A 28,000-nucleotide genomic window follows, 5' to 3' on the forward strand; every position below is an offset into this window, starting at 1 on the left:
AGTAAAAGAAACCCAAGGAGTTTTGAAGCTTGACCTTTCTGCATCTGTTGAAAAGCCATCAGGATCTTATCTCACCTGCTTACCCCACTGAGCTCCCTTCCCAACCCTACATCACAAGAGATCTGGAAATGAAGGCTCTTAGTCATCACAGTTTGATTAAGACGGCTTAAAATTCGAGCTTTAATTGAAATGGAAAGAAACATTCCAAGAGGATATATGTTTTATAGATTTAACTGAGTTACCAAATTTAGCTTCCATTGGACATTATTGCAAACATGGACATTAAATCATAAGCGCCGAATAGGAGAGAACTCAAAAAAAAAAAAAGGATATAACCATACCATATTGGAAGGGATCGGACCAAATGCTTTTGTAGGCAACTATCCAGACGTGTGGTACACTGACATGTTAGCTCACAAGATGTAAAGACATCCCTGAAATCACCTGAAAAACTTTTTGGGGGACTGACTACGTCAACATTTTCCCGGCAAGCGTCTTCTCTGCCAGCAATAAATCCCAGCTCAATACACATCTAAAATGATATACGTTAGAGGGGCATGTGTTTAATAGTATTAAGTCAGTTTAAATTACTTGAGCAAAGTTTTAAATTCCATATGACAGATATCTAAAAAGGAGCAAAAAAAATTGAGAGAGAACACCACTGCAATATTAATGCCAAATTGTTAATTTTCTTTTGAAAACAGATCTGTACAGCAACATTGCAAAGAATGCAGTGATCACAATTCAAACCAGACAGCAATCTAAGGGAATGCTAATCCTGTATACAGCAGAGCAGAAACACTCCCACATTCGGATGCTCCAAATATGTCAGCTATCCTAACGCACTCCAAACCAGTTCTACCTACATAGGACATTTTGGTGTGAAAAAGTTTCTGTAAAGTTCCCTTTGTTTCCAGTGTTTTTCTTGTACAAAATATTACAATGATATTTTTTATATATATTTACAGACTTGCACAGCTAGAAAAATACAAATTACAATTGGGCTTGGCAATCAGTTCTTTTCTTTAAATATATGATTTGGAACACAGATTTCAGAGCAATAACTGTAGTGGTAACATATCCTGCGCTTTAAGCATCTGCACAGAGCAGCTTTCTTCCTTAAGCAGATCAAGCCTAGAAAACATGACTGCAGTGAGACATGTGCCACAGTAAGTGCAATGAATGCAATTCATCTACCTCCTGGCATCAGGAAGATCCCAGATGAACGCAGTTTGTGCAGGCTGGTGGCACAATATAGAGAAATCCATAAACTGAACATTAAATTCCTTAACATCCATTGGTTTCTTAGGCAGAGCCTGTTAGAAAAGGACAGTCAATGTAACTTTTAAGAAAAGCAGACACTGAGTTCATGGGGTATTATACATATTGAACAGACATGCAACCACAGTTAACATTTCAGGGGCATTTGCTAGCGTCAAGCAAGCCCCAAGGTTTTAAGGTTTTTTTCCATTCTATTTTGAGAAGAGGTCAGGGAGAATTTTTTTTGCTTTAAAGCTACAGTATCTTTCATTATGGCTTTTAACACCCCGCCTTTCACTGAGATGAGGTATGTGTTTCTAGTGAAGTGGTAACAGTTGAGCAAAACAAGTTTCAATGGACCGCAAAACTCTGTACACAGGTGTAAACAGTTCTTCCCAAAAGGGGTTGCCAAACCAAATTGTAACAGTGCAAAAAAAAAAAAAAGGGGGGATTTGTTTTGTTAGAAAAAGTTGTCGAGGCATCTCGGACATTGCTAGTAGCTGTCAATCCACTGAGCAAATCCTCTTTCCACCAGAGCTCTGTTTATCGACACCACCTAAAGGGAAGGTTGGAAAGAGAGAGGTGAACAAACCACTAGCCAGAAACATCACCAAGCTCTTAAATCACAGAGGGTGCATAAACTCAAACTGTGATTGAAAAAACTAAAGTCAGCATACACACCTCATCTCCCATCATACTCCACAACTGTATCAGCGGCAGACCAGTTGCACTGTCATAATTTGTGACCTGGAAACACAGAAGAGCATTAGGGTGCAGCAATCCTGATCCGAGCCATGCCAGATACAAGCTGGCACCATTCACTGTGTATCAGATACTTGATACATGAACTTATGTGCAGGCCACAGCGCTCAGCACACCACTGGAAACGTACTGCTGCCACCACGCAGCTGGGACGCTTTGTTAGTAAGTTTGCTCTCTTCCCTCAAATCTCTACCACGGCTAGAACTAGAGATGCTCTTGAGCACTGGATTGAACCAAAGGAAGCTATGGAGATTGACTGTCACAAATGCCATCAGGTTCCCACTTGCTTCAGTTAGCTTATGTGGATTGCTCCAGCCACTGTCAGAGGCATTTCAAAGAGGTTAAGAACATTAACGTTAATAACCTCTTTTGTTAAGATCGGGCACCTTGTGTGGAAGTCTCTCGGATACTAGCAGAAGTCCTGCTTCTCCCTTTCGTCAGCAAGGGGCCACATCTTGGATGTCAGCATTGCAATTGCCCTGGAGACTGAGAAGCTGTGCAAGGCCAGGTGAATACACTATCCGCTGGACAACCTCACTCCATTTTGTGCCTTGCAAGCCCATTCAGCCCTCCTCTCTCCCTGCCCCCATCACCTAGCAAAACAGTATTGCCCTATTTTGTGCATTCCTTGGAGCCACACGCAGCCATGAGTGGCGGTGACACCACACAAAAACAACTCACAGCCTATTCTCTGCGCTGAGATTTCTCTACAGGAACTCTGCCCAGCAACTGGGCTGAGAGGCCCTGGCTTTGTTTCTGATTTTAACATGAACAGTATGCTGGGAGGCAGAGAAGATAACGATTACAGTAAAATCAGTAAGGCTTTTCCAGACATCTCATGTACCTGTGCCAGTAGTGCTGTCCCTCTGGTCATCTCGCTAACAGCTGCATCAGCTTCTGATGAAAAATGATCCTCGTCTTTGGAGAGAAAAGAATAGCAGAAAACAAATGAGACATTCACAGGCTTTAAAGGCCAGAAGGGACTATTAAGCTAATCTTGTCTGACCTTCTACATAAGTTAGGCCAGAGAACCCTCACCCACTGTTGCTGTAGGCGTTTGCAGAAACCAGTTTATTAAGCTGAAGATCACACAAGTATTACGCCTGCTGTGTTGCTGAAGGGAAAGGATGAAGCGCTTTTTAAAGCTGCTAGCTAAGTTAATGTGAACATAAGTGGCTGATGAATTAGAAGGCTCCAGAGACACAAGAGTATTCTTCTGCAGTACCTTTGAGCTTCCATCAATATTTTGATCCTTAATAAGCTAAGTTCTGGGGCCCCAAGACTTTGCTGACCCTGCACAGAGTACAATCCTGTAAACAGAACTCAAAAGAATTTGTTCCACAGGCCGGCTGGCACCTGAACAGCGCCAAACATGCTCTAAGTGTTGGCAGCTCACGTCTCTCAGCTTGAGCAGCACAGAGGGGTCCTGTTGCTAAGTCCACATGTAACGCTGCAGGAAATCCTTGTGTTCCAGCCAGCAGAATTACAATCTATACTGTGAAGATGAGACAGGACACGAGTGTTTTCATTTTCAAGGGAAGTTGCTTATTTCCAATCAAATAGCTGCAAAATAAAGTTTCTCCTTTGTCCTCTCCACCCTGACACCATCTCTGGAAGCAAGTAAACTCCTTACACCTCCATAAATACTGAAGGAGGTCAATTACCTCACGCAAAACACTGAACTCTGCTAGGAACAGCTTACATTTTGCCATCCATCTACAGTTTTGGCAGGGGCTGCATCAACTGAAGTCCTATCAGCCCCACAAGTTCGAGTGATGAAATCTAGCTTCATCCCTAGTTCCTACAACCCACCCCTTCAGCACCCAGAAGGGCAGCTTTTTAGACATAAATACAGCAAGTATCTTTAACAGCACCAGGAAAAAAAAAAAAAATAGGAAGCCTTCCTAGGCAGTGACTGAGTTTTCCAGTGCTTGCAGGGCAGTTTTTAGAATACAAGACCGTACACAGTCATTTCAGCAGGACAATGTCCGATGTTTGTTTAGCAGATTAAAGACTGTGTTTGCATCTGTTTATTTACAGATGCTCAACAACAGAAGGCAGAATAGTTACAGCTACAGTATACAGTTCAGTTATATCCTGACAGTTCTGCTAACTTGCTGTTTAGGAGAACAAAATTAATTTTCTCTTCTAGGCAGGAAAAAGTCTGGACATTTATCATCTCCCCCCCTCCCCTCCCAAGTCAAACTGGTTGTGCCATGCTAGCACATACAGAAGAATAAAGCGCATTTTTTCCAGTCCTTGCTCTAGTCACCCGAGAGGCTGAACTTGCAATGGGAGGGAGAAAGTTTAGGCAGAATCATTGCTTGTACACAGCTGGCATCCATTTGAACCAGCGGGAGGAGGAACGGCAACAGTATGCCTTGAAAGCTCCATTACCTGGAAGTGGCACCACGTTGTCTAGCAAAACTTCTGCTCCTTGGAAAGGTAGTGTTACAAAATCAGACCTTAAAGAGAAGGGAATCAACCTGAATAAGAATATAGCTTTAAAATTACTTCTGTATTCTCTAACATTGATTAATCAGTTGGCCTAAAAGGAATTAAGTTTTAAATTGATAACTGTCAAAAATCAGTCAATTTTTTCAACAGTCTAAGCAGCAGCAATAAATTTTGTGATTAGCACGCCACATTGAATTGGGCTCAAAGTAAAGATCACTTCCATAATGGAAGATGTGCTTCTTTTCTCCCACCTGTAGGGCACTCCAGCTGGGACAATCAAGTACTTGTGGGCCTGTATAAGATAACCCTCATTCAACATGTCTAGCCAACAGGTGCTCAGGCACAGGGAATGTGAGTTTTAGTTTTTCCAGGAGCCAGCAATAACTACTCCTCTGGACCTCCTGAAGGCTTCCTTTTGCTCAGCTTCCACACTGAAGTGGCTGAAATTGCAGTCCCTCACCCCTCTCCCTCAAAAAAGCCATGCAAGAGCTTGCTACGTTCCTGAGGAATCCACACCCACTGTTGGGGCAAACCATTCCACTGATTCCACTTCATCTCAGTGCTGAAAATCCCGTGAGCAATTCAAACGATATGGCCGCCTATGATGTAGGCTCAAGCTAGATACAGCCTCAGGCCATGAAAGAGGAGCTGGAGACCTGATTTGTCTGAGTGTGTCAATTTTCACTCTCTCGTATCCTCCATAGTCCACATATCTGATCTCCACTTCACTGCTCTCTTTGAAGTAGCCAACAACTTGCGCTCTCCACCACGCCCCATCCAGACCTGGAGCCGCACAGATAACACCAACTGCAAAGCACAAGAGAAGAGAGAAGAAAGGTTCAGCATTAGGGGTTTTCTAGAAGTCAGCACTTCAAGTATTGGCAGTGCTGCACAATTATCTACTGAGAATTAACAGCATTTCTTATGCTGCTTCCATCTCCTCTCAACAATTCCCTCCCCTTGGGCTCTCATCAGAAGGCTGCCACTCGTGCAATTTACTGCTCTATCCACGTCTCCCGTTCCCTTCCAGCCTTTGGTCACTAACAGTGAGGTCTGTGACAAGGAAAGCGTGCGATAATAGCCCCCTCCATATGAAGGGCCCTCCACTTCATGCTGTGTCCAAACAATGACACTACGGAGATTCAGGAATAGCTCTGCACTGTTCGTTAGTAAAAATACATCAGACGCTTAGTTGGTTAGAAATAGTCCGAGTTAGACTTAGTTGCATATTGAATTCAGAACGAGATAAGTGGCCCGGAAGGTATTCCGGGGATGAGTGGCATAACAGAAAGTAAATAAATAAATATAAAAAACAAAAAAATCCAAGTGAAATGCCACATTCTCATACACTGGGAAAATTCCAAGGCCTAACTTGAGGAAGTCCCTCAAGTGAGCAATTTGTGAGCAGCTAAATTACTTGCCTTCTACAGGTGTTGGCAGGGTTGGGATTCCAGGTTGAGAGTAGCAGACATACATCTGCTGGTCCAGGCTACGCAGGACATGGAAAGTGGGGTGCGTATGCTGCTGTACAAACATGTGCCCTGCATTGACTTGGTTAACCACGATCACTTCTACAGTGACTCCATCTGGTAGCATCAGCTGTCATAAGGAAGAGAGATTCTCATTAGCATCGATTGCTCAAACTAGACATACATATCTTCCTGGGTTCCACCAGCAAATCCTGAGGCTTACAGCCACGGATGGGAAAACCCTGGCACTCTAGGATTATGTACTTCCAAAAGGCTGCTTTGAATCAGGATGAGGAAAAGTACTCAGTGTTGCTCTACGTTCTTCTAATGGACATCAGATTTGGAGAAGGGCTCATCTTGTACACAAACAGGCTATAAGCACAGAGCAAACTTATTTACCCAAAAGAACGGAGAGCAATAACGCAGCTCAAGTCATGCTGCGCTATCTCCACAGCGCAACCTGAGATCCCCTGCCCTCAGGGTTTCTTACATCAAGGTAATCTTGGCAGAGGCTGTTCAAATTAAGATTTTGTCACAGAGGTCTCTTATTTTGAAGATGATTTTCCCTGGCCACCAGAGAGCCACTGTGTTGGGTAACTTCACAGAACTTAAGGCATTGTCTGCTCAGAACACATCTAAAAGGCCTTTAGTTTCACAGCACAAACTCAGTTTTCCAGAAAAGCCCGATTTAGCATCCGTGATGAGTTATACGCACAGTTACTTCACAGATTCTGATGCACAATGCAAGTAAAGGAGTGTTTCTAAATACCTGGAAAGCAAAAGCAGCATAAAAACTCTTCTGGGAAACAATGACACAGAAACCTCCTCTAAGTGCAATTAAATACCTTAAAGTAGTAAAACATTGAGAAGACTAGTTCCAGGATTTCGGGGCAATAGTGGCAATGAAAACTGATCACAGTGACATTTTGATCACCCAGCAAGTGGGCCTTAAGCAGAGCGGGTAGGCAATCCACACAACTGCAGCCTGAAGCCTTGCTTCCTCAGGCAAATGCATCTGCCTACAGGCAAAAACCTACTAGGCCAGATGTGCAACTACAAGAAACTAACCCAGGCCTGGTGGAGCATTCTGCTACAATTTCCAGCTCAGGCAGAAAGGAAACAGTAACAGAACAGTAGGTGGATAAAGTCTGATCTGCAGCAGTTGCACATAAGCTGGGCAACAGATAGCCACACAAATCAAAAGACTGTTTCTGAGGGAATCTACGAACCAGCATGCTCCTACTGGAAGAGGGCCACATGAATACAGCCTGCCATGACGACAGTGACCAACAATAGCCTTCCACTCCAACATCAGCATAGCCAGCAAGCTGGGACTCACCCAGGAAGTCATAGGGAGGGAATGAAGCGTCAGTGATGGGGGAGGTGGAGCATATATGTTGGTGAGACTGAGTTCTTTGAACTTCTTACCAATCAGACTCAGTGCCTTGTCTACATGATGCTGGGATCCTGGAAGACAGAAGTCTATTAGAGAAAGTGCTGCACAGACATGCTAGGGACACGTACACACCTCCTAAAAGGAGCAACATAGCTACCAGAAGCATTCTGGGCTATATCAACAATTCAGAAGTTTTAAATTGTTACCGACCATGTAATCTGATGATGGGACCCACATACGCAATTCAGGCTGACAGCCCCCAGTTTCAACAGCTGTAGCATCTGGTATGAACCCATTTAATTGACTGCACTGATATTTTTCAGCCACATTTAGTCTAACAGCCTCCTCAGTTCACATTAGCAGAAGATGTGCCACCAGGTTCCATTTGATATAATATCCCACAGCCCCTGAAGTGATCCTGCAAAGTGTTAGTTAAACTAAACCAATTGCGGAAGTTAAAAATTCACTCTAACCTCCAGTATAGAGGGGTCACATGCCAGGACATAGTAACGGTAGATGCCAAATCACCTATAACGGCACTGTCCTCGAGCAGAAGAGTTTTTTAAAGCAATGGACTCTGCGCCACTAAACCTGTTTAAATTCCTTGCCCACCTAATTAAGAGCCCCCAAGCTGGATATCAGACCATGAACACAGAGACATCTCACTTACCTTCTATATGGCAAATCTGGAAGTCCTGGGTATAAGGTAGTGTTGAGATATAAATTTTGGCACCAGATGTTTGCTTCAAGAAGCTCACGTACCTTCCTTGTTTGCCAATCAAGCGGCCAACTAAGTGCTTTATCAAAGAGAGAAGAAAGCAACAGTTAGGAAGAGAAATGCAGATCTAACACCGCTATTTCCACACTCCCTTCTCTTGTAGGGCATAGGGTCAGGCAGAATACACAAAAGGCAACACTGGACCAGTGCAGAGTTCGACTGGTCTGTAATAAATCAAGGTAGATACAGGTCAGTAAGCCCCACTTATTTTTATACATCCATGTAATGAACGTAACAAAAATACCACGGGACAAGCCAGGCCTGGTGAAAGTTATTGTCCTCCTACAGTCAGTGAAGTCGCATCCTCTTTGAATCCGCCCCTGCCCCCCTTTTTCAAACCATGCTACATGTATCTTTCATTTAAAATATAAAATATAAAGTCTTCTCACTTTAAACACAGGCTAACTAGATTATAGAATAGGACTAGACGAATTCACAGGAGAGGAAAGCGGGCTATTATGCCTGTTAAACTAGAGAGCCCCTGGACTGTTCTGCGCAGGATGACAGACATCTCTGTTGTCCCTTATACTCTTCCACTGGCACCTGCCACCACTACTGTCAGAGACCAAATACCAAGGCAGAAGTGCCGGGTCCAAGTCAGTATGGATAATCCTACCCGATTCAAAGCCAGCTACTTCAGGGAAACAGTGACAGCCCATCTTCACTAACCAGCGAAACATACTCTCTTCTACTGCAGATCTGCTTCCTTAGGCCTGTGTTTTACTGTCCCATCAAAGTGTTTGCTACATGTCTTCACCAGGTGCAGAGCATCCAAGCACTCAAGGCAGCATGCTCATCCTGCTGGGAGCTGGTATCTTATGTCAGCAGCTGCCAACATTCAGGTCTGCTCAGGAGCAGAACTCCCAAGAGCAGTGTTGTGCATGGCAGTCATGCGTGATTTCACACATACAAAATAGGGAAGAACGGATGAATATAGACAGTCTTAAAAATAGGTTCTCTCTCAACCCAATAGAAAGCCCACTACAAAGAAAAGAGGTGCAGTAGCTCCACAGAACAGCTCAGATCAGCATTCAGCCTGTGAACAGGGGTTCAGACAGGCAGTTGAAACATAACCCTCCTATGTAGGAGGAAAGAAGAATAAAAGTCACCCGCTCTTAGCACCTCTGCACTCTCAGGGCCTTCTGAACACTTTCAGAGCATCTAAGACACTGGGGTAGAAGATAAAGGGAAACGATGAGCTTAACGGCCGACGTGACCCTGGGCACAGCCTTTACAGACCTCTTGTTTACAGGTGTGTACAGGCTCTTCACTCCTGCCGAGTTCTAACGGGAGATAAAAGCTTAAGTCTTTGCTGATCTGCTTGGAATGGCACTGAGACAGTAGCAGATTGCAAGAACCAGAAGATTGCTACGTAGGGCAGGGCAGGAAGCGTGACCGGGCAGACAGCTGGTTACCTTTGGAACCTCTATTTCCCAGATAGTGAGCTCAGACTTGCTGGATTCTCCTCCTGCCTTAGAGTTCGGGTGAGTCTCTGTCTTCCCCAGGGCACAGCCGCTGTCCACAGAATCCATACTATTTACATCCGAACCTACAAAACACATGCACATCACAGCATTCAAACAATCTGCAGAGTCAATCCAGCTACTAGACACAAGGCCAAGAAAATACCTCACTTCATAGAAAGGCTAGGTTGAGCTTTGCCTACGCATTCACACAGGACCTTTCTATGTTACAGGTCCAGTATCTAGCTGTATTTCAGACAGTAAAGCCCTGTCACACACAGCCTACTTAAAGTTTCCTTTTGTTCCCGAAGAAAAATTTGAACAACAGAAGAAGCCTGAATTCAGCAGGAGACCCTCAAACATGATGACACCTTACACAGCAGCAGAGATAGGACTCTAAAAGCCAAAGTTACCACAGAAGGGAATGCTAGCATCATGCTATGCTAACATCAACACCGAGCTGCCTGCTGCTCTAGCTCAGATATTTTGCATTTCCCCCATGGTTTGAACAGGGCTCTTCACATGGAGCTCAGCATGCAGGGAAGGACATGCAACCTCTTCATCAGGTTCCTGTACTGACATCACTTTCCCGCCTCAATAGGGGCTGCACAGCAACACAGAAACCCCTAAGTGTGAGGCGTGCCCACTACTAGCGAGGATTAGGGATTGCCTCTTGCCCAAATTTCTCATATGCCTCAAGAAGCAAGGTGCCAGAGCTGAGCTACACTTTGTTCTCAAACCAGCAGCCAATATCAGGAACATTCCTACCTGGGAAAGGCAAGAACTTCAACAGTTTCCTTCCTAGATCTAAGATTTAGTTGGTGCATCACAAGGCTGATCCTTCCCCCAGATTAATCAGCAGGAGCATGAAGATCCTTACTTGCTCGTAAGTATTCAGACCGTCCAGTGCAAGACCAAAAAGACAAATGATCTCAACAGCTGCTTTACGTTTGCCACACCTGAACCAGTCACACAGCATAGACACTTCGAAAGTCAAAGGCCGACAGTAGAGCTGTTTGCCCTAGACTTTCTAAGCAAGGAGGAAGATTTAAATCTCACAGCCAGGGCGTAAAGGACAGCTGTGGGACGTCTTTCCCAACACAGTCACATTCACAACTTTCCCTGCTATCTGTCCTCTCCCTACCCTTCAGCTATCTTTGGACAGAGCACTTTCAGTCCTGGTCATCAGACAGGCTCCACAACACATTCTTACATCTCCCCATCATACCAGCATTCACAAGGCAAACCCATTTTATTCCTTTATTTACTATCACTAGTGAGATCGTTTTGTGGAGTTAATCCTAAATACTTGGTAACTCCAATCCTCATGTTTTATAAGAGGCATTCCCCCTAGCTTTGTAGCAAAAGACATCCTGTCATTAAGAGCTGTTGGCACCACAGGGTCCCATAAAGGATGTTAATATCCATCTCCAAGGTCACACGGGTCAATATTCATTCATACAGCTTTGTATTCTGCCAGGCACACACTATGCAGCATCTAGAAGGCAAAAGCAATGCAACAAGACAGACGGAGGAAGTCCATGAACATTGTTCCCTGGTGGGGTTTCTTGGCATGCACCTACCCTTCCAAGCAAAAAGCCTTCTGGGTTATTGGTCTGCAACCAACTGATTTTATCACAATTCATCGGAGCACTTCCCCGATTCATGCAGCAGCATCTCCAAAACCTGCCCTACAGCCTCCCTTCAGCAGCAGCCCATAAGCAGAGGTAAGAACCCAGTGCCTACCAGGGGCTGCCTGAACTGAAGCAGAAGCGATTTGCTTTAGCAGGTCTCAACCCAGCAAGGTGTTCAACGGCCTGACCTTCATCCTGACATGCTCCATTTCACTACACTACTCAAGCACACAGTTAACTTTAGACAAGCATTGTGCTGAAAGGGGCCAGACTGTTCACTCCCTTTTGACATATCCTGAAGATCATCTAGCTAGCACTGGATCCTACAGAGATGGGAATTCTGACAGTAAATGCTTGGATCAGTTATATCCACCTGAACATGAAGGGCAAGGATTCATATACTGGGGGAAGTTTAACATAAGGAGGATTCATCTGATTATAGCACTGCGAATCAGAGGTGTTACAGACATAAAAACCCTTGCTCACCATGTTTTTGTAGGAGGCTTCTCATATCCCTTACCTCCTGAATGATCTCCATCTGTCTCTGTTGTCCAGTTACTGTCGTGACGCAAGTCTGGACTGTCTTCTTTCAGCATCCCATTACTGTATGGCACTTTACTGTCTTCAGGTAGCTTCGGGGTGTGAGGCTTTTCGCTTGGTACTGAGCTCTGCTCAGCAGATGTGTCTTGGGTTGCAGATGTGCTCAGTGAGTCCGAATGCTGGCCTGATGTGACAGACAGCATTGTGTTTTGCAATGGATCCTCAACGCTTGTCCCATCTTCGGACGCACATGTGCTGCACCCAGAGTCCTCCATAACCACATGTGACTCTCCCAGGGACCCTCCGTGGTTTGCAATAGGAGTCCGACCAACTCCTGGGGACTCACTGTGTACACAGTTCTTTACCTGACGCTCTTTTGGGTCTCCCTGAACTGGGCTGGATAAACGGCCGTGTGTTAAACAGCTGGAATATGTCACACACTGATCATGTTCCTCTGCTTGCAGGGATGTAGATACCACTGCACCACTCTTGGCAGCAACATGCTCATCCCCTCCCCTAGGTTCCACTGCAAGCATCTGATCAGAAGCAGCAATGCTTGCCCTCTCCAGAGGCGTCTCAGCTCGGCTGGCTGCAGCTTGACAGATCCGACTGGACACGTCACTTACAGAACCAGACAGCACTTCCTCGGTTGCTGCCAAAATGACCTTGGAAATGATCTGTATTGCTACTTGCTCAATTTTCTCAACTTCTTCCTTGTCTAAACTCACTCCTCCAATCCTCTCTCTTTCCAATTCATCTCCTTTTGGCTGTGCGTCCTCCTCCTGACACACAGGCACAGTACTGTCAATTGACTCAGACCTTTCTTCTTCCTTGGACTGCTCCAAGCAGGCAGACTTCATACAACTATCTGATAACATCCCAACTACAGAATCCCTGTGACCTGATACAGCTTCTTCAACTTCACTATTGAGAAAGGCTAGTGGGGTACTGGCTTCCTTCTCCAATCCCAAATGGAGGGCTGTCACAGAGCCAGTATCTGATAGCACAGTTTCTGGCATCTGGCTTTCCTTAGGGGATTTAAATGAAGAATCACTTGACTGCTCTGCATTGCTGACCTCCTCCACGACTCCCGAAGACTCTTGTGTTAGTGTCACCGATGCTGATGGCCACTGACCTTCGGTTGCACTAGAGCTGGAATCCTGCTTAGGGCTGATCACAGCACTGATGTGACACTTCGCACTCTTCGAGACCAAAGGGAGAGAGACACAAGCAGGGACACTGCTTTCATCTTGAGAGCCTATTCTTTCCAGTTTTTCACTGTCGTCCTCAAGGGTGCTGGACTGAATGGTTGTTATTGCTGGGGCTGGAAGGTCCTGCGAGAAATCTAGCCTCTCGTGAGTCTGATGCATAAGAGAGGGCGTCATCGACCCTGCTGACAGCACGGAGGTCGAGGTTTCATTCTCTGGGTGTTCCTCTTCTGAGGAGAGAGGCAGTCCTTGAGGAGCATGTGCTTCTGTTCGAGGTGATGAACCATTCACAGGCAGCTCTACCTGCTGCTCTTCCGTGATGGCTATTGCTCGCCTGTCATGATTGTTTCCATGCTCCTTTTTACGGGAAAAAAACCACCACCAGCCAAGAAGTGCCAGCACTCCAGGTAAGGCATATGGGAAGAAAGTGCGGAAACGTAAAGCCATTTTACAGAGCCTCAGCAACTACACCTAGAAGGGGGAACAGAAAGAGAAAGTGTTAAAATAGTGAAGTCAACAGAAAGGCTAAAACTTCACAGATGCCTCAAGCTATTTCTAACAGTGTGGACAAGCTTGTTTTCCAGCCACTGTTTAAATTTGCATCTCTGCTCTACCAGCAGCCCATAGAACAAGACCCCTACCTAGGATACCCAGACATCTCACTGTTACACTTATCTGGGCAAACAGTTTCACCTCCCTTCTCCTTTCTCCCCTTTATAGGTCAATACTATACACATGGATCGCGTCCAGCACTGCAAGTTTCTCCAAAGTCAGACTGGGTCCACAGTACAGCTGTACTACAAACATTCAAAGACTCAGATCTGATGTGCAGCGGGTCTCCTCCAGTTCTCAGTTTAAAAGGTAGCATCACATTCCTGAAGCAATGTTTTATAGACTGACAATGCTTATCTCTAAAATTTATCACCTCACGAAAGAAAAAATACTTCTGCACATGTTCTCACCCACAGTTTTACAAGAGGCTGGTGCCAGAATGACACTGGAATCTGCAGTTCATTATGAGCAAAGCAGCAACACGTAGCTACTCCATTTACTTTTATGCACACACTGAAGTAATTCATAAGCAAAGAGGGACCGCAGCCTCATGAAACAAGTGTCTCCCAATAACCAGAAGTCCCCCTCAGACATTTCACTCTCCATGGGAAGCCCAACATCGGAATAAGGACTCTTTTCCCTACGTAGCCATTAACACTGCAGGATAGGTACACATTAAAAACCAAGGGACAAAGAGCCCAGCATTTGCTGACATGGTATTCTCAGAGCTCACACATCTTTCCATCCTATACAGTAATCAATGGATTTGCAAGCTAAGCAGACTAGCAATAAGATCAGCGTCAACTTTCCCATCTACCTGCAGTTTGGTTTCTGCTTAAAGGACATAGCTGTATAACGGGAGGACTGAAGCTGTAAATCAGGTGACAGCAATAACAAAAGCAAGTTACTTTCCTTGGAGAAACTAACCCCCAATACAATGGGCATTATAAGACTAGCTGGGTATGACCACCACATCCCACAGAGGCCTCCGTGGGCAAGAGAATTACACTGCCCTGTTGTGGAAAGATGTCAACATATACCACTAAGAGAAGGCTTTGCAGGATTGGCTCCTAAGCACAGATGCCTGGGACATGCATGAAACCTGACCTCGATGGTTAAGTGGCTGAGACTGAGGAACAAGATTTGCAAGCTTTTATGTGGATACATGGACTGACTTAAAAACGGGAAGGCCTGCAGTTGAAGATAACTTCCAAAAAATTTGGGCTACAAAGCAGCGTGCCAAGGATTAGAGGAACATCCTGTGCTTTCAGATGCAGCTACTGGATACAAGCAAACCCTCTGAAGGATGATTTCAGGGCCTTGTGAAGCACAAAACGGCTGGCTCAAATGTCTTCTGAAACAGCCACTCAAAGATGCCTAAACGACAGGTTTCAAAGTCAGGACTGCAAGAGCAGCAATCGTTTGGTCACTGAGCCAAGAAGTAAATGAGAGAGTTGTGCGTTTCTAGGGCTAACGAAGACAGAGCAAGTACTTGAACCCAAAGCCTGGAACCAATAACTCCAGAGAAGACATGAACTCTCTTTAGGATTCAAATCAGTTTCTAAAGCAGTTTAGGAAGAAACATCCCTTTAAGGCCTCTCCACTCCTCAACTTCAAGTTACTTGCATTTCCCTGTACCTTTACACATCTGATACTGGCAGTGCCAAACAAGATTTGCTTTGCAGACCACTTGTCTGTTCCACTACGGAAGTTCATATTCCTCCTCAAAGTCTGATCGCTCCTCATCAGCTTTCTCATATGCCCTATCAAGCAAACCCCCCTCTACAGTTGAGCCCAGCCTGATACACTAGGCTGATTCTAGCTAGACACCTCCAAACATACTCCCCCTTTTCAAACTCTCATCCTCATAGTGAATCTCCTTTAAGCGGCACTGAACAGCTTAAGAATAAATGCATGCACACAAGGAAGTCAGTTCTCCTGCATGCTGAATTCTGTGCTGCAGCAACTGTTTACATTTCAAAAAGACACCACCCCCATCAAAGTAAGAGGTCGCCAGGCCTTTTACTGCTGACTGGTAAGTCAGCACATGGGTGCTTTAGTAAGGTGCTAGTGAAAAAGCTAAAGACTTCTCCCGTCTCTAGGGGGCAAACCTTTTTAACCTTGTTAGAAGAATCCCTACAGCTCATTTTGTGAACCCTTTCAGCAGGAATCAGCCTGTCATTCCAACTGAAGGGGAATCAAGGTTCAGTACTTAGGAGGGAAGAAATCAGAGACATACTGTTTGCCTAGTGAAATGCTATTTTAGTTACTTCAATTTCACAATACATTAGAGGGAGAACAAGCAAAGCACCTTCTCGTGCCTCTAATGCCAAGGGAACTCCGGCTGGGTTTGAGCTGCCCACAGCTTGCAAGAGCACACTATTCCTGATCCAGTGCATTACAGTGAGCAGCAAGATGACCTTGAAGTTTGCTTACACTGATCTAAATTACAGCCTTGATACCATCATTAACAGGACAGGCAGGAAGAGATAATTTAGTCAGGACTGCGCTAGCAAAAGACATCACTCAAGATATGGAGGTTGCATGCTGTTTTGAACCAACTACTGATAAATGGAGACTCTCTTGCCTTCGAACGGCTGACTAAAGTCACAGCAACAAAGAGCTGTTAACATGCAGTAGTTGCCTGGGAGCACAGCATCCTGAATTGGTGGCTGCAGCCTATTACACACCCTTCTGGAAAAATACTGTGAATTTCAGGAGTGTATCTGCCCATCTGCACAGGGAATACCACTAAAGGAGGCAACAGTCAGACCTGCCCTGACTGCTTCAGAAATGGTTCCTTCTAGTCAAGTTTAGGGCACACACAACAGCAGGGCATGGTGTAAAGACTTGGGCTGCATTTTTTGAATAGAGAGGACAAAGCCCTCCAGGCCTCAACATGCCACATCATTCACCAGCACTGCTCACCCCTGGAGAGTAGTGCTTATGCTATGATCAGAATCCAGGGCATAGGCACATTTTTAAGTGATACCCTATTCAGCATGTTAATTGCAGTTTCAGTCTTTTCTTAAAGAGGGTTCTGTGGGTTTTTTAGGCACTGAAGCAGCTTAGGAGCATGCTTTCATGTCTATAAATAGACCAGTAAGCAATATGGCAGAATGCTTTGCCTCTTCTCCACATCAGGATGGTGCTTGCATAAAGGCAGATACCATTATGAATCAGTTCCAATGCATTAACAAGTGTCTAGAGCATGCAAATGGCTAAAGCATTTCCTGCTCTTAGACTGCTCAGGGCATTTGCTCCTGTTGCTCCCTGGAAACAGGCTACCGAGGAAGTATTGCACAGGGGATTTTCAGAGATGCTAGGCCCCTGCTGCCTACACAGCCTTGGGTACCTTGGAGCCTGAGCCAATGCTCTGCTTGTAGCCTTTTCTTCCCTCCAGGCCTAGATGGATCCACTCCCTGTCCAGGCTGCCAGTTACATTAAGCAGAGCAGCAAATGTAAACTGACACAAGGAGCTTTTAAATTCCAGCTGACTTACAAATCTGGACCTGCAAGAGTGCGCACTCCCCACGGTCAGCCCACAAGCTGCTCCGCTGCTGAGGCTGCTACAGGTAAAGGGAGCCTTTCCCTGTCTCAGTGGGGCCAACTTCTAACCTCATACTCCTGGTTTTGACAAAAATCCTTAATAATCCTAATCCAATTTCTTCCTGAAGAAGCTGAAGAGCTCTCTGCAATTCAGCTCAGTACACTGCCAAGACAGACAGTTTTTGCTGGCCAGTGGACCTGTAAGGGCAGCCCACGATACGGCCAAGAAATGAATTTCATGCTTCCTGCCTTGACTTCCAAATCCTCTTGTGCCACACAGCAGTTAGGAAACAGTACCGAACATGAACAAAAGGACACATTCACTTTTTTTTTTTATTTGAATTGTGACCAAGTTCCACTTTTTCCTTCAGCTGCAGTTATTGGCCTCTTTAGTAGGCTTTTTACTTCATGTTGAGTGAAACCAACACCTTTTCCTCTCTCAGCCTCCTAGAGATGAGTCTTAGTGTTTAGAAGAGACAGGAACTGTGCTCCAATACCCTATAATACAGTGATCTTTGTCTAGCAGAAGCAGCCTGGATGGAGATCCTGTTATTTAGAAGCCCAGCTCCAGCTCTGTTCCACATCTAAGTTTACTAGGATGACAGCTGTGACCCCTCTGACTTTTGAGAGTTGGATGCTGCTTCTTTTGTTCTAAAAAGTGTGTGAACCCATCCCTGCCCGGACGCTGCTAGACACTCATGTCCCAGCTGTAGTCACCCACTTACAAACCTAATTTGAGTTATAAGAGGCAGGGTTGACATGCCTTTCCTTAACAAGGATCTGCACTGGAACACAAAGCTAAACAGTTATCCAGGTCCCGAGAACAACCTCACTGCAAAGTATTTACATTTTCACTGAGCGGGAATTAAAGCAAAACACAACGTGCCTGACAATGCTTATACACTACAGACTTCTCCAAACAGGCGTCAAGACTTTTTCCAATGAATGACAAAAATAAAGATTGTTTTTAGGAGATAGCAAAGTCATGGAAATGGGAACCACCCACTGGAAAAGAGTATTATCTATTTCCTTTTTAGAAGCATAATATTTCTTATACAAGAGAAGACAATCAAGTCAGTCTGTGGACTATGCTTAGTCTGTCTCGACCGGAAAAAACTTGTGTTATCAAAGCAAGCACTCTGACCACAGTTCCCAAATACAACTCCTCATGAAAACTAGGGCCCTGAGAAGAGTTGATTACATATTAGCTGGGGGGATTAAAAAAAGCATGCCCCCCTTCAAGCTCAAACGGCACATCAAGTCTCAGATATTTTAATATTCACTCAAGATCTCTCACCCCCAGCCATATCCCCACTATCCCACAACTTTGAGCTAGCTCAGACTCCAATCTTGCTTCCTTGTTGTCTACTGCAGAGTCCTAAGAACTGAGGCAAGTAAATGAATGGCAAGAACAGAGACTAGAAAACTTTCTTGCTCACTCCCAAGTCAGATTGACAACAGACATGATTTAAGAAAAACAGAAACATCTCCAGAATACCATGAATGAGATATTTATACAGTTCTGCACAGGAAATTACAGTCTGCATTTACTGGACAGTCACATCCAATTTCTTCTAAAAATCCAAGTCACTTCCAAATTGCTTTATACAATCAGGTAACAGGCTCACTGCTGAAGATAAACTTAGGGTTAGTGGTAACATCTGAATTCTTCCTTAAACTAAGATTTAGCATTTCAAAAGAACAATTCTGTGCAGTAACTCAGATTTTTTTTTTAAACTTGGTAAATGGAAAGGATGAAGTTCGCACATTCCTAAGACAAAAGGTTCACATTTATGCCATACAATACAATGGCACATTGTGAACCACTGCTAGTGCTCATCTGCTGTCCGCTCAAGTTTGTTATAATTAATGCAGAACCACCCCACAAGCTGTCTCACAGGCATACCACAAACTCAAATTAAAGTAGCTCACATAAGTCCATTCCCAACAAGCTTAAGCTTCCATGATTAAACAGACAGCCCTATTATTACCCGATTCTCTATGAAGTTGCACCAACTGTACAAACAATAGTCCCACACAGTTCTGCAGTGCAGGAAGATAGTAGCACGATGCCCTACAGAGGGACAGGCCTATCCCGAAAAAAACTGTTTAGTCTGCCAGGCTTTAAGCATCATTTCAAACACTAAGATAATTTAAGATCGAGAACCTCACTCTCACAGCGGGGATTGCTGGTTTAGCCGACTGCTCCTTGTGGAGCTAGTTTAATTTGATGCTTTTAATTTGGCTAGTTTTAGCAAGAGCTGCATTACACTATTGGTGACCACGTTAAATGGGAATTCCACATCCCTCCTCCTGTCAACTAGAAAAGGAAAACAAGGCACTCGTTCCGCACAAAATGCCAGCAGACATCTTAAAAGCTCTGGGTTGGCTAGGTGACAGCTAACACCAACAAACACCTCCTTAAATAAACACGATAGAATTCGGTGGCCTGATTTTAGCATACTGGCCACAACGCCACTTTTGATGTGATGCCCATTTTGATGTGATGGCCCATTTTTAACCTGCTCAACTGAGTGGTGCCACAAGAAAGGCTGCAACATGCAGTACATACTTCTCTCTCATTTCTACTGTAAGAGAGCTCCTAAAGCCCACACCCACTTTCCAAAGCAGTTAAGAGCAACAAAAACCTCTCTCCATTACTAATTTGACAGCCAGTTGAGGAGTGCAGGGGCAATGGGATCATTTAAACACACGGGGGAAGAAAGCCTGGGATTTTCCCATCAGCAGCAGAGCAGAAAATGGCAACTCGTCAAGTCACATGGCCTTAAACACTGCCAAACTGGATGGAGCCTTGCCCTACAATCTTTGCACTCCAGAGGCAGGAGGAGTCAACCAGGAAAGTGCAACAATTCCAGAGGCTTCAGACTCGGGTCTATTAGCTTGCAAAAGCCAGAACCAGCGTGAAGCGCTGGATGCTCCAGTCCTGTTCCCCAGCATGCAGATCCCATGTGCTCCTGCACCAAAAATAGAAGTGAGCTAGCACAGAGCTCACACACTGTATGCACTTGCACTGCGCCACTGACCACTTCCACTTCCTGCTGGCATTTCAGGAATCTGGTCTAAATGTCACACCTTATGTCAAGGCAGGGCTGCAGAGCTGCGGCTAGGACAGACTTTTTCAACTTGCTCAGTAATCCCCACATTAGATCAGGACGAGATTAAGACATCAAGGGGAGAGTAGGGGACAGCTCTCCAAAACCATATTCTGACTTGACTAACATAAAATTCCCAGTAAGGACCGGGAGGCGAGTACAGTAAGAGTGAAAGGTAGTGAAAGGTGTATTTGCCTACCTTAGAAAATCTGAAGACAAACTCATTCCGCTTGTTTGCATTAGGGTCCCAGAGCAGTGTTTTAAGCCACCTTGTTTCTCCGGCCAGGACAAACAATCCTTCAGTATACACATCCTTATAAGGTTAGAAATGTTCGCAGCACGAGGTTCACAGACAAGCCAGATAACTCATTCTTAAGGTCCAAAAGGAGAGTTCAGTAAGCATTCACTCCAAACGCTTTTCAGAGCTTTCTATACTCAACAAGAAGATCCGTTCTGTGGGTAAAGCCGCTTCAAAGCTTTAGAAGGAGAGAGACAAGGACCATTCCTAAGGAACCAAGCCCCCAGCAGCCCCATACTCTGCAGCACCGGCAGTCCCCACCTCACAATGCTCCCCTTCCATGAAGGCACCCTGAGAAGTTATGCTTCAAGACCCTCGAGGTACAGGAAAAATCTTAGGCTGGAACTGAAGACTGTCTGAAGGGTCACAGAGCAAGCGAGCAGCTAAATTGGAAGTTCAGCTTCCACAGCAAGGCCGGGATGCCTCCCTACAAACCCTATAGTTAGTGATACAGCACTCGGGAAATAAATACTATCTGGGTGAAAGAGAACTGGACAAGGCTGGCACAGTTAAACTAAATGGGACCACGTGGACTCTTAAAATTTTCCATGCTAAAAATAGCTAGTAGCACATGCTCTGCCTTTTAAGAGGCATAAGAACAGCAGTTGACAAAAATCTAAAGGACTAGAGGCCTTACCAGCAAGATTAGGAAAAGAGAAATTACCGCAAAGAAACATGCATGAGAAGACCTACCAGCACTTGCCCCACGTTCAGCAAAAGCCAGGTACGCCTACCCTAGAGGACTAGGGTCTCACGAGAGAGACCATTCAGATCAGCCTCTTCACCTTCCCAGGAGGTAGAAAGCCCACAGAGGGGCTACTCATCTCTTCCATTTCCTCCTGGGAAACCTCTTAACCTTCAGACTCAAACCCCTCATTGTCCCCCAAAGAGGTCTCCTACCCCAGGCAAGAGCACATGACAAAGACCTCACAGGATGGATCTATGAAACCACAATGGTCTGCGGTGTCCCTGAGTTGCAACCCCTTGCCTCAAATCTTCCTTTTGAATGCCAGGGTGTCAATCAGCTCAGCCACAGGATCTTGCAGCATTTACGATCCCTGTCTTTCCCACCCTTTTCTTCCAGCATATCCTGCTGTACCACAATCAGAACATCACCCTTGTCATCAAGAGGTGACAGCTCAAAACACATGACTCAGTATCTACAAACATCCAAGGACAGGGAAGAGCCAGGTAAGTAAGATCTCAAACTGGAGGGGACTTATTTTAAGGAGAAGTGAACAGATTAAGTTTCTCTGTAGTTAACTAATTAAGTTCAGAGTTCTGCAGTAATTCCTGCTTCAAACACCAGTATCAAAAGACAAGAAGAGCAAGAGATGCTCCTTAAGCAGTACCGCCTTTTCAAAGCCCAGTTAACGTGGGCTACACAACTCACAAAGCAGTCATGTCTACGGATGAAAATAAGTAATAAAACCACTCCACATCCTTAAAATATTTAAGAATTGATAGTACTATTTGATGAAGGATAAATTACAACATAAGCAAAAAAACTGAAGGAGCTGGTTGTTGCACACACCAAACCAGAGCTCTGGAACAAGAAACACTACCAGGACCAGGCCGCCTCTTATCTCCAAGATAAAAACTGCTTTCAGAGTAATCAGCTTTAGTGATGTTCCTACAACAACTCCCTCCCTTCCTTTGCAGCTGAAGCTGCTATGCTGACGGCCCAGGCTTTATTAATATTTCATTTAAAAGTCTCTGCTCCTCTGCACTTTCTCCCACTCAGGTGCTCAGGACAGGTCCAGCAGAGCTCCAGAGCTACAACAGTATCACTCTCAAGCCAAAGCAGGAGGACCCAGAACAGTTCATATTTACACACTTGAAAATAGAGGTTTACAATAAAAGCATCAGCCTAGACAAAGTACAGCTTTTCTGCATATGTCCTTCTGAAACTACCAAGAAACTCGCACACATGCAAACACCCCTTACTACCCGCACTGCTGCACGGATTAAGGCAAGACCCTGAGCTGACCATTCCTGCTGCACAATAAGTCACAGGTTACACTTTGCAATTAACATTAACCCTATCAGCTTATCAACCTCCTTCCTGCACTTTATATCTTATTACCTTCCTGTTCCAATTGTTTCATTATTTAGCTTCCTCAACCAAGCTAACATCTCCCCATGAATCCTCTACTACAGAGAAAGGTAAGATACCTTTCTAGAAAAGCCGTGAGAAATTTATCCGAGATACTGAATCAAACTTCAGAAACAGCTTCTGTACTGTTTCATCAATACTTTCTTTGCTATTCCTCAAAATTTGGTGGATTTGTTTGCCAGTTTTGGAGTCTGCTCCAGAAACAGAGCCAGACAAAGAGTTCTACTGCTTCAGATTAGCCAGGAAAGGTTAACAAACGAGCTGGAGGCCACATGACCTTTTCATTCTCATCCTACTTAAAACTGCAGAGAAAGTCCTCGGATTCAGACTAATCCTCTCAGTGCACAGGTATCCCTGTCTGGGGAATGAGCAGCACTTCTCACAGCCAAGGGGCTTAAATACCAGTTGTTGCTTCTCCTTCAAAGATCCCCAACCAATGGATCCACACAAACATAACTCCCTCCTCACCTGCCAGGTACCTGCTGGGACTTGTCTTGCACACACTGAGCTGCAACCAGCATGGTTGCTTCAGCTGTGCCCTGTCCCTTACTGTGTTCCTCAAGTTACTACCCAGAGGTTTGGTGGATTATTTCCCCCCCTCACCCCCCCCACACCGTCTCTCTCAAAAAATCTCTTTCCTCCCTGACACACCCACCAGTCCAGACTTAACTTTTAAAAAGTGTCTTGCATTAAAGAGGAAAGAGAACTGGTCCTCTACAACACAGGCAAAGCAGCTTTTATTACCTTTATAATCTACCACAGTGCTGCAAACCTTTTCCAAAAATCCAGATTTTATCGTCTTTCTTTCTTTCTGCATTTTCACCCAGCTTGGAGAATGAGACAAATCACTTTCCAGAATTTCAGAACAAATACATCTTATGCTTTTTGTGTTTGCTTCTACACTGATGAAACAAAAGCAGCCTTTGCTACTGGAGACATTGTCTGAACTTAGGTCCACTAAACACAGCTTATAAATGAAAATTTTAAAAAGCAACTAAATCAAATGCCTGGCATCTGCTTCAGTTTCCACAAAATATGCATTCACAACACCCAAAAGCAGAGACTAAACTAACCAAAGGCTTCCAATATACTCCGCCCACAACGCAAAAACAGAGATCTGAATTTTCAAGGAGAAAGAATAGTGAGGTTTACATCACAACACTGATACTGCTGTAAGAGAGAGTGAGAAAAGAGGCAGTGTTGAGACCAAACAGGTATCCAGAGAACAGCATCAAGACCTACTCACTAGAAGGTTTACTGTGCACAGCAATGAGACCTTGATAAACAGCTTCTCAAAACAAAAGCTGGACTAGACAAATAGAAAAGCTAAAAGCAGTGTTGTTCAGTTGAAATCTTCGCGCACAGAGCCTGGCTTGCTAAGAATAAACTGCAGGAGTGCAGAGAGAGGAAGGCTATCGGGCATCTGTGAAAAAAGCACTCTATATTCATCTACGCTAGGAAGGAACAGCAAAGGTTTCACCAAGAGACATTTGAACTGAACAAGGAGGAAGATAACTCGTATGCGCTAACAAGCTCACTACAAGAGGTTATACAACATACTTGAGACCTAATCAGAGAGCGACAGGCTTCACTTTGATCTGTATTACAGTAGTACCTACAAGCCCTCGCCCAAATTACGCTAGGGGCTGTTCTCATACACAGAAAGGCTTCCCCCAACAAAGACTGCAGGCTGCCTCCTTTCCTCTGCTTTTGGCAACCCTATTTCAAAAGCAAAGTTAAAAGTCTTTCAAAAGCACAGATTAAGTGAGCTTCCTACAGTCACACTGAGTTGGAGGCATCACAGGGAACAGAAAATAGGTCTTCTGGCTACAGACAGGAGCCCATCCTTTTCACCTGGCAGTAAACAGTATAGTAAGTTACATTCAGCTTGGAATATTTTAGGGAAATGATGTGTGAATTTCTTTCCTGCACCCATGAACACCACAAAATTCTTCCTAACCCTGAATTTCAGTAGGAAACGGAACACAAGTCCAAGCTCACTACAAAAGAGACTCTTCTTTAAGGAAGGGCAAAACTGCAGGATCACAGCACTGAATTTTACAGGGATGCATACTCCAATCTTTGTTCCAGAGACTTCAAATTACCAATTCACAGATTTATCCCCATGCAAAGCTAAGGCCCCCAACAGAAGAGGCACATGGAGATCATAAGCTTTTGCCAGGAACTGGTGCTATTTATACACATGGAGTCAAACCCAGCCACAGCACATGGTAAATTTCTCATCCTCATTGCCAGGTGGCAGCAGAGGTCAAAGGCAATTTCACCAGGACCTCTTCAGGTCTACAAGCAGTGATTTGTCAGCTGAAGGTGTATTTAAAGTGACCTTTTTCTGAAATAACTCTGCCAATAGTGATGTACAGATCCCATAAATTAATAGTCAGCTTCCAGCTAGTGTATAAAATGCAGCAGCAAAGTTGCACAGAACTCCTGCAGGGGACAATTAATAAGTAGAGCAGCTGAACACAGACTGCAAAGCAATGAGTTACATGCAAACCTATCACCTTCTGGGATCCCTGCGAAAAGCAAACTCAATAGCCTTAACTTCCAGGAAATATTAAGCACCTGCTGAATAAAACAGCTCCTTACAAGTATTTCAAACTGGCTGCCTGAAGTTACACTTCACAAAGTTTAACCAGGCCATTTGCGTGAAGAGTTCCACACGAGCACTGTAGTTAGAAATCACAGTTTAAAGAAGGCCAGCCATTAGATCTCAAACATTAAATAACTGAAAGTAATTCATGTTTTTTAATTACTTCTAGATGTTGCGGAGGGCACCTGGGGATACCAAGCCTGATTTTATTACAGTCTCCATGGACATTAGAAATACCTTAAATAAATTGCTCACATTAGTTAAGCGCACATGGAAGATGAGCGCTATAGATAAGTAGGGTATGTTGCTTTAAAAGCATTACGCTCTTCAGATAACTCTACTACTGCAAAAACTAGACTTGTTTCAAATATCCCAAAAGACAGCCTGCAACATTTTTGAAATGAGCACAAGAGTCTCAGTGTAGCAAGTCACCTGCTTCTGGCTCTGAACAGCTTTGGCTGCAATCCTCAACAACCAGACTCCTCTCATAGTTAACTCCTATGAGGACCTGCAGGAATTAGGAACCTATGTAGCATGATGGATCTGAACTACAGGTGCCTTCATCTCACACTGTGGCTGGCAAGGGGAATTCCTGTTGTCTAACTTCAGGCTTTGGGGAACGCCTAGGTTAAAGCCCAGGCTTTCTAGGCAGTTGATGAAAGAGGATAGAGACAGACTTTCAACGTAGCTATCCCAAAGCACCTCCAGGTAGCTTTAAGATGGAACATGGATCCTCGGCCAGGTATCGAAACTTGGTGCGACTACAGAGAGCACACCTAAATAAGCAGCAGCTACAAGAACACACAAAACCTGGGTTCCTACAGCCCTCTCATGCAGCTCCTCCAGAGTCTAATGATATCCTTGGACAGCCTCTTCCAGGATTTTGTTTCACGTCTGGCAGAGCAAACAATCATTGGCCCCATTGGGCAAGGTACTGTACCACCACAGTGAGGTTGGCGTGCCCAACTCCCCCAAGCCTTGCTGTCTCATGAGAGCTTCTAGAAGTCCTTGGAGAGCTCAAAGGAGCACTGGAAACAGAAGCTGTGGGACTGTCAGGTGAGTGGTACAGAAAGTTATGTAATGAAAAGGTGGGTTCTAGTAAGCTTACAGCATAACTTGAGTTCTACAGGTTTCTTGCTCCTTTTAACTTACTAAAGAGTTTTAATTTTCTTCAGCATTAGGTGAGCACTTACATGTAAGCCAATTAATCAAGAATAAAACTGTGTAATCAAGACACATATAGTGAAACTGCACTATCCTTTTTTTCAGGCTACATCATATGTACATTAAGATTACTGGATGAAAGGCACATTAGGTCAGCTGAAGGCTACAGAGTATTTCACCCATTACGCAGGTAGCTCATTAAAGAATGAGGAGGTTAAGTGATCTGAGCAGGGTCACACAGTGACCCATTGGCAGAGGAGCCAATGCCACTCAGCTCCCTTGCTCTGACAGCTCCAATCCACGTGCTACCGAGGAAAAGTCACACACCCCTTACAAGCAGTTGTGCTGCACTCCAGCAAGTCACGTGCTCTTCCTTGGCTATACTGCACCCAGACATACGGCTGTAACTCAGTAGATCATTCACAGGCACAAAGCAAACAGGAGAAAAGTAAAGTTACCTTCTCCTGCTACCACTTTCCCCAGCAACAAGCCACTTCCTTTCACCTGAGACAAAGTCCACAGCAATTCTGATAACACCCAGCAGGTGTAGGCACAACAGCCAACCTTACGAAGGCAGCACACGAGCCTAGAAACGCAGAAAGTCAGAATTACTTCCATCCGATGGCCCCTTACTTTTCCTTGCCATGTGGATCGTGGCAGCGTGCAGCTTCAGTTGCTGTTTCCTATCACTGCAGATCACCTGCCATGAAAAGGATGCCCTTAGCGAGATGCCTACTCATTCTGCCCTGCCACAGCTGCAGCTTCATATTATGCTTTACCAGGTTGCCACAAAGACCTTAGAAAGCCAGACCCAGACCAAGCTGCCCAACCCCGGCACACAAGTAGCTTAGACTTGTTTCCCTCAAGGAAAAAATAAAGAGCAAAACAACAAAACTTCTTCCAGAAGGGCAAGGACAGTAGGATATTACTTCCTGAGGAGAAATGCAATTTAATTCCTACAGCCTTGACTACACACCACGCTATACACTGCCATAAAGACCAAAAAAACAAAAAAGGCCAATACACGAGAAGTTTGTCAATACCAGCTTGACGGGGCCTTACCCGACTATGAGTGAGTTTTATCGCACCGCAGACAACGCGAGACATCCCCACCGGTAGCACCCAGCCTGCGGCGCTCCGCTCGCCCCCTGCTTTCCTCTCCGAGCCGCCGCCGCCGCCGGGGGTGACCCGCGGGCCGGCCGGCCCCGAGCGCGCCGCCCCTGACCTTGGCCCGCCGCGGTCACCGGCGCGGCCTGGCTGCCGGCGGGAGCCCCGCGCCGCCCGGCCCGGCCCGGCCCGCTCCGCTCCGCCCCGACCTGGCTGAGGGAGCGGCCGCCAGGCCCGCGCCGCGCCGCGGAGGCCTCCCGCCGGGGCGGCCTGGCGGCTGACAGGCCCAGGGAGGGGGCTGAGGACGGGGGGGGGGGGGGGGGGTGCGGTACTTACAGTGCGTGCGGCGCGGCGCTCCCCCTCCCCCGCGCCGGTGCCCGGTGCCCGGCGCCAGTCCCGCTCCCGCCCGCCCCCCGCCCGCCGCGGGCCGCGCCGTCCCCACGTGCCGCCCGGCCGGGCCCCGCCGCGCACTGGCGCCTCCGACCTGCACCGGCGCCCGCCCCGCCCCGCCCCGCCCGGCCCC

The 28,000-nt window shown here is 45.5% G+C and overlaps 1 protein-coding gene across 4 annotated transcripts; it reads right to left on the reverse strand.

The window, feature by feature from the left end:
- Window positions 1-151: 151 nt before the first annotated feature.
- Window positions 152-27,980, reverse strand: AKAP1 (A-kinase anchoring protein 1). Of its 4 annotated transcripts, none has more exons than XM_068910197.1 (11): window positions 27,962-27,980; window positions 11,740-13,438; window positions 9,538-9,671; window positions 8,015-8,141; window positions 7,288-7,415; window positions 5,901-6,078; window positions 5,136-5,286; window positions 4,420-4,487; window positions 2,867-2,940; window positions 1,942-2,007; window positions 152-1,816 (listed from the first exon to the last, which is right to left on the reverse strand). In XM_068910197.1, exons 2-11 carry the CDS (start codon window positions 13,412-13,414, stop codon window positions 1,754-1,756), a joined length of 2,664 nt encoding a protein of 887 aa, XP_068766298.1. In that variant the 5' UTR covers window positions 13,415-13,438; window positions 27,962-27,980; the 3' UTR covers window positions 152-1,753. The 4 variants fall into 4 exon arrangements, with proteins under 4 accessions (XP_068766298.1, XP_068766296.1, XP_009688694.2 ...); XM_068910195.1 differs by lacking the exon at window positions 27,962-27,980 and adding an exon at window positions 27,814-27,890; XM_009690399.2 differs by lacking the exon at window positions 27,962-27,980 and adding an exon at window positions 27,433-27,560.
- Window positions 27,981-28,000: the final 20 nt, after the last annotated feature.

This window comes from Struthio camelus, chromosome 16, assembly GCF_040807025.1.
Source record: "Struthio camelus isolate bStrCam1 chromosome 16, bStrCam1.hap1, whole genome shotgun sequence".
Classification (NCBI taxonomy): domain Eukaryota; kingdom Metazoa; phylum Chordata; class Aves; order Struthioniformes; family Struthionidae; genus Struthio; species Struthio camelus.